Raw genomic sequence first — 10,119 nt, 5'->3', positions numbered from 1 at the left:
CATGGACTTTGAAGCGGATTAAAAGGTTTGGACTTGTTTTTATCTTGTTTACTTATTATTTTGATCAATGCCATGGCCAAGAATTCCTTGAAATTGGAGCACCCTCTCGATACACAAAACCCTTGTCAGAGGCGGAGGAGAAGATTGCTTGATCAAGTTGTGAAAGTTTGGTTTAACTGTCAAAGTAGAATCCCAGAAAATCTTTCATGTCTAGATTTTAATCTCCCAAGATGATCATTACCCTTATTCTTTGCAAGGATTAGGGCGGCCCATATAATCGATTTTTTAATAGTTTTTGTCATTTCTGGAGAGATGTTAATCTGCCTAATGCTTATTGAGGCCATTTTGGGAAACAAGATCGTTTTGGTGGATATCCAAGTTCATATTTCAATCTTCAAAACGATTATTTTCTTCTGCATGTTAGTTATATCCAAGTATTTGAGGAATATTAAATGCATTTGGAATTAGGTAAGTCCTTTGTGAATAATACCATAGGCACATGTTTGTCTCGCCCTAATTTTTTAAATTGTGTCGTCAAATTTTATTCTTTTAGTTAAAATTTTTACACTCTTTATATATCGTGCACATACACACAAGCCGAGGGTCTTTCGGAAAATAGTCTCTTCATTCTTATGAAAGAGGGGAAGGCTGCGTACATCTTACCCTCCCCAGCCCCCGCGAAAGCGGGATATACCGGCTATGTTTGGTTTGGTTTGGTTTTATATAGAATTATCAATAAAATTATATCGTTCAACCAGTAATATTGTCTTTTTCAAATATCTTTTATAGAATTTTAGTTAATTGATTAAGTAATCACCATGCTAAATTTTTTTTTTTTTTAAGATCCTCACATAATGGAAACATTATATTTTTAACCTAAATAAAATAATAATTTCGTTATAATAACATTCCCCCTTACCAATGCTATCACTTTAAACAAGTTTAAATATTTTAAAAAGTTGTGAACATATACGTCTACTATTATAACTATTATGAAGTTATATCATTTAAAGTTTTAAATGAACAAAATTAAGAATTGAATTCAAAATTAAAAAAAAATATTATAATATTAAAAAAAGTATTTGCTATTCGTGCGATGCACGGATTTTAAGCTGGTTTTTTTTTTAAAATTCGGACATATATATTTAATATACCCGCTTAAATATATAGTGACCTCTGAAAAAATATTCTTCGGATCCGCCCCTCAAATTGTAAAATCTATATGGAGACCTTGTGTTTAAGACACAAATTATGTACCCATATTTTAAACTTGTTCAACTTAAACTCGCTAAATAAATATCTTGCAATATAATCTGGATTAAACACTTATCAATACAAAATAAGTCGTGCAACAGTACAGTCATTAAACAAATTTAAGAATAGTATAAAGCTGTAACTATGACTATTGATCGATGTGGACTCCTCATGTGTCTCGAACTCTTAAATCCAGCTTAACTCTGCAATACGACGTCGTTATCGTCTGATGACTATTGTAGTGGTCCAAAACACTCCCTGTTTAAATGGGTATTAATTAAAGTAAATAAGTTTCTGCAAAATAAAAAAGCAAAGAAAATAAGAAGATGTGCATATCTTAAGTCCTTATCACCGTGCGAAGTGCATTGAGCTTCAATGGTCGACCAATTACACACAAAAACCTTGAATGTTCCTCTTTTCGAAATTATTCCAAATTTATTCATCTGCCAGTGTAAGATGATATATGTCGATGCGAAAATTAACGTTGAAGATTAACTATTGGATTTAAGGTTCCTAAATTTAAATTTTGATAATTATCTAGACTTAAGTGAGTTTTTTTATATAAAATTAAAATTATTTTCGTAAATTCAAATGGGTTAGTTCTATCATTACAACAATGCCAATCAATTTATGAAACGCTAATCATTTTAAATATATATTAAATTAATTTAATGTACCTTTTTCTTTAATTATATCTATTTATATTTTAAATACATCAAACTAAATTACCCAACATACTAAATTATATCTATTAACAGCAATAACAGTTTTTCGTTAAAAAGGTGACTATTTGGTAAAATTCAAAAGCTGCATTTCAGAAACGTATTTTTGGCCTAAAATTTGCTGTTAGAGAAAAATATAACTCGTGCGAACCGCGGACCAATATCAAAATATTAATATTGAATAATAATTATAGAAATTTATTTTAAATTTTTATTAAAATATATAATAAATAAAATTTTACGATTATTGCAATTTTTCTTTTTAAATTATATGTAATTTTCATTAACTCAAATTTTATTAGAACAACAAACTCAACGTTATTATTTATGTGTTGTTCTAAAAGACAAAACTAATATTTAACATCGAAAATTTAGTCAAATAATAAGCAATACGACGAATAATTTAACAAAAAAATTAAATCAATATTAATAAGTAATTGCATATTAAATTTAAATTTCTTATTGTTAGCAGAATTTGTATTTTTATAGCACTTTTTCTTACAACACAAAACAATTTTAACGATAATTTCAAAAGGAGCTTTAGTATGATAAACCCTAAAGTTCCGGACATCAATCAGTAACCTACCCGGGATAAGTTGCGAAAATTGACATTGAATATTAACTATTAACTATTTATTTTAACATTTTAAATATATCAAATCAAATTACCGATCTAGAACGTTATGATGTTTGCCTATGTAATGAAAAAGGGGATCGAAGCCCTAAAATGGCAACAACAATTAGCAGAGCTACATCATTTTATCAAGTTACTTAGGAGTATCTAAACTATTTCTAACAACCAATTTCTTTAAATTAGTAATTTATTTTTACGGAATTTGATAACTTGGTACATTTATGAAACGAATTCGTGCGATGGATTGTGAGGTGCAATATTAAGCGTCCAAAAATCAAAATAAAAAAACAAACAATTTCGAGTCGTAACATTACACACGTGGGGGGGTCCCACAAGCTGTACAGTCAGTGATGACATGTGCAGAAGAGGACCACTGAATTTCATTATATCCGGTCACAGAGGAAGAAAGCTTTTAACTTATCATCAGATGCAGTGTCTTCAAAGTGACCCCACCTTGTGTTCAAAGAATGGCAATGTTTGTAATTAATTCAAATCTGTGAGGTAAAAAATGAAACATTAATTTAAAAAAATGATAAAAAGATGGTGAAATTATATGCCGGGGTTGAGCAAGCCTTGTTGCTTGTCGCGGAGCAGACAACCAACCAGACGGCAGCTAACGGTGACGGCACATCACACTCTTCTAGGCACCGTCAACTTGCAATTATCACTGCTTATAAAATGTGCCCCTCTCTGCATCGTTTAGTACCGAAATTTAATATGAAAATTTATATTTCCGAAAGTGAGCCGAAAGAGAAAAAAAGGAGTTACTCCCTCGTGCCGGTCATTTATATATAAATGATTTGAGCACGGATGACAAAATATAGTAGTAAAATCATGTTATTTTTGATAATTTTGGTAACATTGTAGGATGAGACAGAAATAAAAAGTATATAATTTAATGAAAAGAAATTATACAGTTGGGTAAAGTGGTGAGACCAATTAATATTTAGTGAATAAAATAAATGTAGTGGAAGTAAGTATTGAATGTAGTTTTTACTATTTATGATAAATTTGAAATATATAAAATTGAATAAGACATAAAAAAAAGAAAGTGTATAAAAATTAATTGGACATAGGGAGTACATTTATAGGTACTTATCATGGTAATTTCTCAACCAACAATTTTAAAATATATGATAAATGTGTTTTGGTTTGATTTGACATAATATTTATTGATTATTAAATGTTTCCAGTCAGACAGTATCAAAAATTAGGTTAACTCGTACCAAAATTTAGGGAGTACTAAAAATTAGAGGTCAACACATTCTAATTTAAATTTGTACTTGGACGAAAAATTGATCGAATTCTCAATTCTCAAATTTGAAGGCATAACTGTTAGTACCTCCGTTCCGTTCATTTCTCTACATTTGTTTTTTGCACGCATTTCAATGTTCAAATATCGTATAATTATATAATATTTTTCTAAAATCATTATTTTCTGAATAAAAGTTTAATGTTTAAATTTTTATTCAGAAAAAAATTAAAAAATTCAAAAAATATTATACAACTAAATGATATTTGAACATTAAAATGCGTGCAAAAAGTACACGTAGAGAAATGAATGAGACTGAGGGAGTATAATTTATTTCCGAATTTACTTCCCCAGAGTCTCCGATAGCACAGCCAAGACAGCGACGGGTTCTAATCTTAATTCTTGGCTAAATTCCATTTATTTTTAATTTAAATGATTCTTCATGATTCAATTAAAGAATAAATTTTCAGTTTAATTTTCAAAATTTGTTATTTTTCTAGTTATTCAAAAATTTATGATTTCATTATCATGCTGTGCATATTTATTATGACAGACAAATGACACGTAGACGTAAATATATTATTAGGATGTGTACGTTTTGTTGTAGTCGACAACTGATACGTAGACGTAAATATTCTTTCTATTTACTTTTATTGTTTGTATATGAAAATAAATTATAATTTATAAATACAAGGAGGAAATTATGATGCACATAAGAAATGAAAATGTCACGATTAGTGGATTAAAATATATAATCAATGATATTGGCTCATGGGATAAAACAAAATGTTGCAAAATAAAATAATATTCATAGGTTAGTTGTGATCACCCATTTGCCGATCGTGATCATACATCTTTTGTGATGCAATGATCACTCATAAAGCATGATTCATTGGTCAAGTATTTGCACAAAATTTCTACCTGCGATGGTGCTTAGTAAATTTATTCGGATTAGTGCAGCAGATCCTGTACCATAATTTACAGCAGATTTGGAGGGAGGACATAGGATATATTAACAGTATTTTTTACATTAAATTGTGTGGAGGACACAAGTCTGATCAGATATACATTATGCACCGTTGTTTATATTTAAAATTATAAAATATAATATATAAAGTTTATCGAACAAGTATTGAGTCCTAAGTAAAATTGTCAATAATGATTTTTGAGAGCAAAATACTTTGATTTATAATTGATAAAATTTTGATATAGCGAAAAATATAATGTACAATAATAAATTGTGAGTTCTATTATCATTCGTTTATTTGGTAATGTTATTGCTTATTAGTATCGAAAAAGTTGATCAGATATATTATAATTATTAGAATATGACATATGTTATACATGATTATTTTTTTTTATGATCGTAGAATTTGAATCTTACCTGCCTTATAATAGTTGTTTTTAAGGTTATATGCGGTGATCACTGTCAATTTTAAATAAAATATATAACTGTCGATGTAGATGACAAGATAATTAATGAAATTTTTAATATTTCACATTTAATATTATACTATGGATTATTTTCCAGTGTTGTCTTCGAAAAATAATGGAATTTTAAGTATACTTAAATATGATATAAAGTAAATTTTTGAAGAAAAATAAATTTTTGGTAAAAAACAAATAAATTTTTAACTTTCCCAAAGATTCGAATAATAAGAAGGATCAGATTAAAAGCTATAATTAGTTTAGTTTATTAATGATGCTTTTCTTTAACTCCCATAAAGCTAAAAACCCAAGGGATAGATAGACAGATACCCCCATAAGAGAGTGTGTATATTAACTTGTCTTGAGGGTTTTGTAACGGCGTTTTCTCATTTCCCTTGCATTCTAGTGTGACAAACTATACTTACATTATTACATACAAACGTTTTTAGAGAGAGAAACAACATAGTTTGAGTTCCAAGCTGTTTTGTAACTGCTTCTCACTGCTTTTTAACTTGTATACTTATTAGTTTCCCTCTTTATTACCATAACTAATGCTTTTTTCTTGATTTGGGTTTTTTAAAAGCTTGGATCTTTACAACTTTTGGGTCTTGATTTGATTATTCATGGCTAATCTTGGTGTTATCTCTCAGACCCATGTCTTATCTCAAGGTTAGCTCAAAAGGGTCATCATAAAATTTAAGTTTCTTGTTAGTGTGTGTAGTGTTTGTTTGTGTGTGTTTTGGTTGAGTTTTTATGGTGGTTTTTGCAGGTAATAATGGTGGGAGTGAAGATATGTATACTGAGTTATGGAAGGCTTGTGCTGGTCCATTAGTGGATATTCCAAGAAATGGAGAAAGAGTTTATTATTTTCCTCAGGGTCACATGGAACAAGTGAGTTGTAAAGTTCAGATCTTTCTGTTTTTGGTTGTTTTGGTTTTGTAAAGTTTTGATTTTTATGGTAAGAGTTGAGGTTTTATGTGTTTTTATGTTTTGGGTTTTGGTTGTTTTGTTGATTTAGTATGTGTTGACTTGTAGTTAGAGGCATCAACAAATCAAGAACTGAATCACAGGATTCCACTTTTTAAGATTTCTCCCAAGATCCTTTGTAGAGTTGTTCATGTTCAGCTAAAGGTATGGTTTTGCATTATTTTGTTGTTTTTTAGTCTGAACTTTTTTAGGTTCAGGAGTTCACAATTATGCATGTTTAAACCTTAATTTGTGTCCTGGTGGTTTTGATTTGTAGGCTGAACAAGAAACGGATGAGGTTTACGCCCAGATAACTTTGTTGCCGGAATCTGATGTAAGAAATTAGAACTTACATACTCTTTGTTTTTTTGAAAAAGTGAAATTGGCTTGTTTAGATTATGTCTGTGGTTTTTCAAATTGTGTACTAAGTTAGTTTTTAGTCAAGTATATTAGTTGATATTTAGTTGCTTTGTTGTCTGAATCTAATAATAACTTGGATAAATACTCTGAGATTGCCTTGTTAAAGGTATGTTAGAAGTTCTTCAGTCGGTAATAGACTAATAGTTAGCTGTGCATATACATTTGTTTAGCAGATTCTGCAAATCTATCCTGATCTTTAGTTTCTTTTTTGATTTGATCTGATGCAAGAACTCGATACGTACTCTTTAATTTTTGTTAGAACAACTGAAATTGCCTTGTTGGATGGATGTTTAGTTTTGCTTATATGGTCAAAGTTGATCTGTAGTTATGTATATTCTTTCCAGCAAACTGAGCCAGTTAGTCCTGATTCTTGTCATCCCGAGCCTCCAAGGACAACCGTGCACTCTTTCTGCAAGGTTTTAACAGCCTCAGACACAAGTACCCATGGCGGATTTTCGGTTCTGCGTAAACACGCAAACGAGTGCCTTCCTCCCCTGGTAATAATACTGACTGCTCTTCAAGTTTTCATGTTCTTTTAAGTTGAATCGTCTTCCAAGAACTGTTCACTTAATCAGTATGATTAATTTTCTTTGTCATCAGGACATGACCCAGACAACTCCCACACAGGAGCTGGTTGCCAAGGATCTTCATGGAACTGAATGGAGGTTTAAACATATATTTAGAGGTGAACTTTGCTTTTGTAATATTATGTTTTGTGATTATAGTGTAGTGTTATTTCCGTTTCTGTATAAATGAAGTAATATACTACTTCCACGGCTAAATTGATATGCACAAAAACCAGGTCAACCACGAAGACATTTGCTTACAACAGGATGGAGTACGTTTGTTACTTCTAAGAGATTAGTCGCTGGGGATTCTTTTGTTTTTCTCAGGTATTTCCTAGTATCCTTCTTATTGATTAGTTAATGATGCCAAACATATATATGTTCATAGAAATTTTTATAAATCATTTTAATTAAATAGAGTAAATTGCAGGGGAGAGAATAAAGAATTGCGAGTGGGTGTTCGACGTCATGCGCAACAGCAGAGCTCCATGCCTTCTTCAGTAATTTCAAGTCAAAGTATGCACCTTGGAGTGCTTGCTACTGCATCTCATGCTGTGACAACGCAGACTCTCTTTGTTGTTTTCTACAAGCCAAGGTATGGCATAGCTCCCCTTTTAGGATTGGATATCATATTCATGACTGTGAAAGATTGATCCACTATGGTAACTACTACTCGAATAACTTCTTTTGAAATATGTTGTAGGACTAGTCAGTTCATCATTGGCTTAAACAAATATCTGGAAGCTTTGAAAAATGGATATACGGTTGGCGTCAGATTCAAGATGCGGTTTGAGGGAGAAGAATCTCCTGAAAGAAGGTAATTAGTTTTCCCTCAACTGTCTGTGCTCTAAGTTTTATAATGTATTTGTGGTATTGATCTATTTTGTTCCATCAGATTTACTGGCACAATTGTTGGAGTTGAAGACATATCATCTCAATGGGAATGTTCTAAATGGAGATCACTGAAGGTCTATATATATATATATTTTTTTTTTAATTTCTTAATTTGGAAAAAATTAAAACAGATTGTAAACCCTTCATTTCTATTTTTCAGGTTCAATGGGATGAACCTGCATCAATTGCAAGACCAGAAAGGGTTTCTCCTTGGGAGATAGAGCCTTTTGTTGCTTCTGTGCCTCCTAGCCTTAGTCAAACTGCCCCGACGAAGAATAAACGACCGCGACCACCAAGTGAAATTTCTGCTCTTGGTAAGACGCCCTTCCTGTTATACAGTTAGATTTCAGTTTGTCAGTCACCTTTCCTGTTATACAGTTAGGTTTCAGTTTGTCTGTTTCTATTATTCAAGATTCATTTGGTCATGATTCTTGTACTACTGTGTTGTAGAACCGAATTCTACAGCAGTATCTGCTGTCTGGAATCCTTTGCATGATTCAAGCCAATTAAATGTAAATCTCGAAGGGCAGAGGACTGATAGTAATGTTTATAGACAGCCTATGCAATCATCAAGATATTCGAATTTCACTACTGAAAGTACTCATGTCAGAACTCCTTGGAATAAGATTTCTGATGAAACTGAAGATAGCAAAAGTGCTTCTGCTTGGTCGGTTCAACCTAGCTTTACAAATCAGAACTCAACATACCAATACAGTGACACATTGCTTCTCCCGGTTGAAGAGAAGAAGTCTAACGCTGTCGCTAGTTGCAGGTTGTTTGGATTTGATTTAAAATGTTCAACAGATTTAGCTAAGAAAGTTACTCCCTTGACACCACCAGCAAACATGTTCATCAAAACCGCTGATGGTGGTGATTCTGAAGAAATATCTGACCTCTCGAAGGATTCTAAAGTGAAACATCACGGGTTGCAAGTATCACCTAAGGAAGTGCAAAGCAAGCAGAATTGCTCCACCAGAAGTCATACCAAGGTAAAATAATTAGACTGCCAATATGAAAATTAACAATATGATATCTGATTATATGGAAGGTCTATTGCTTTTCCACAAGTTTAGAGGTTGAAATAGTATTTGCCTTGTAAAGGTTCAAATGCAGGGAATGGCAGTGGGACGTGCAGTGGATTTGTCTGTCTTAAAGGGATATGATGAACTAATAAGTGAACTGGAAGAGATGTTTGATATCAAGGGTCAACTTTATCCTCGGGATCAATGGGAAATTGTCTTCACAGACGATGAGGGGGATATGATGCTTATGGGCGATGATCCATGGCAGTAAGTATTTCTTTGGAATCTAAATGAGCAATTGGTCATTTGGCCTACATATTTTTACTATATTAATATAATAACTTCAAATCAACTACTTGTTTGTATAGGGAATTCTGCGATATGGTTAAAAGAATTTTGATCTGCTCAAGTCAAGATGTGAAGAAAATGAGGGTGGGAAGTAAGTTACCTATATCTTCCACTGATCACGAAGTATCAGGTTTTAGCTTGGACAGTGCAATGTAACCAATGTTCTAGGCCTTGCTTTCCATTTTGAGTTGTTTTTTTGTTGTCTGTTCTCTACTCTAGGCTCTTCCCCCTCCCCCAAAAGGGGTTGGAGAAAGTTTTATATAGTTTGCAGTGTATCAGTATGCTTGAAGATCGCTCGATAAGAGATAAATACTGGTGGCTAACATGAAGTTCCCATCGTGGGCACTTGGTACGATTAGCCCAACTTTCCTACAACTAAACAGGTGAGTAATAGCTGTGCGATGCTAATTGGCAGTTCCACTGATCAAGCTCGATAGATTAACAAGGTTTAGATCAGGAAAGGCTACTGTTTTCGGGACGTTTAGTGAACTTAAGAGTTACTATCTTTGTAAATAAGGGTGTTTCTGGTAAACGTGAGATGGTAGTTTGTTATTGGACATGTATCTGTGTATATATAAACGTTTGATTTTGGTAGGCAACCAGTTGTTTTCAA

The 10,119-nt window shown here is 32.0% G+C and overlaps 1 protein-coding gene across 1 annotated transcript; it reads left to right on the top strand.

The window, feature by feature from the left end:
* The first annotated feature begins 5,646 nt into the window (after positions 1-5,646).
* LOC141697068 (auxin response factor 9-like) lies at positions 5,647-10,119 on the top strand. Its single transcript, XM_074501265.1, has 14 exons — positions 5,647-5,959; positions 6,060-6,181; positions 6,326-6,421; positions 6,534-6,590; positions 7,021-7,173; positions 7,277-7,361; positions 7,479-7,569; positions 7,673-7,837; positions 7,946-8,059; positions 8,138-8,210; positions 8,297-8,450; positions 8,587-9,125; positions 9,238-9,425; positions 9,527-10,119. Exons 1-14 carry the CDS (start codon positions 5,914-5,916, stop codon positions 9,660-9,662), a joined length of 2,019 nt encoding a protein of 672 aa, XP_074357366.1. The 5' UTR covers positions 5,647-5,913; the 3' UTR covers positions 9,663-10,119.

The sequence above is a fragment of the Apium graveolens genome, chromosome 11, assembly GCF_009905375.1.
Source record: "Apium graveolens cultivar Ventura chromosome 11, ASM990537v1, whole genome shotgun sequence".
Taxonomy (NCBI): Eukaryota; Viridiplantae; Streptophyta; class Magnoliopsida; order Apiales; family Apiaceae; genus Apium; species Apium graveolens.
This window is presented reverse-complemented; position numbering and strand designations above follow the sequence as displayed.

Coding starts and splice junctions, on each gene's coding strand:
- LOC141697068 (XM_074501265.1), top strand. CDS start 5,914: ATGGCTAATCTTGGTGTTATCTCTCAGACCCATGTCTTATCTCAAG. Junction 8,451..8,586: donor AAGTGAAATTTCTGCTCTTG/GTAAGACGCCCT, acceptor ACTGTGTTGTAG/AACCGAATTCTACAGCAGTA. Junction 9,126..9,237: donor CCACCAGAAGTCATACCAAG/GTAAAATAATTA, acceptor TGCCTTGTAAAG/GTTCAAATGCAGGGAATGGC.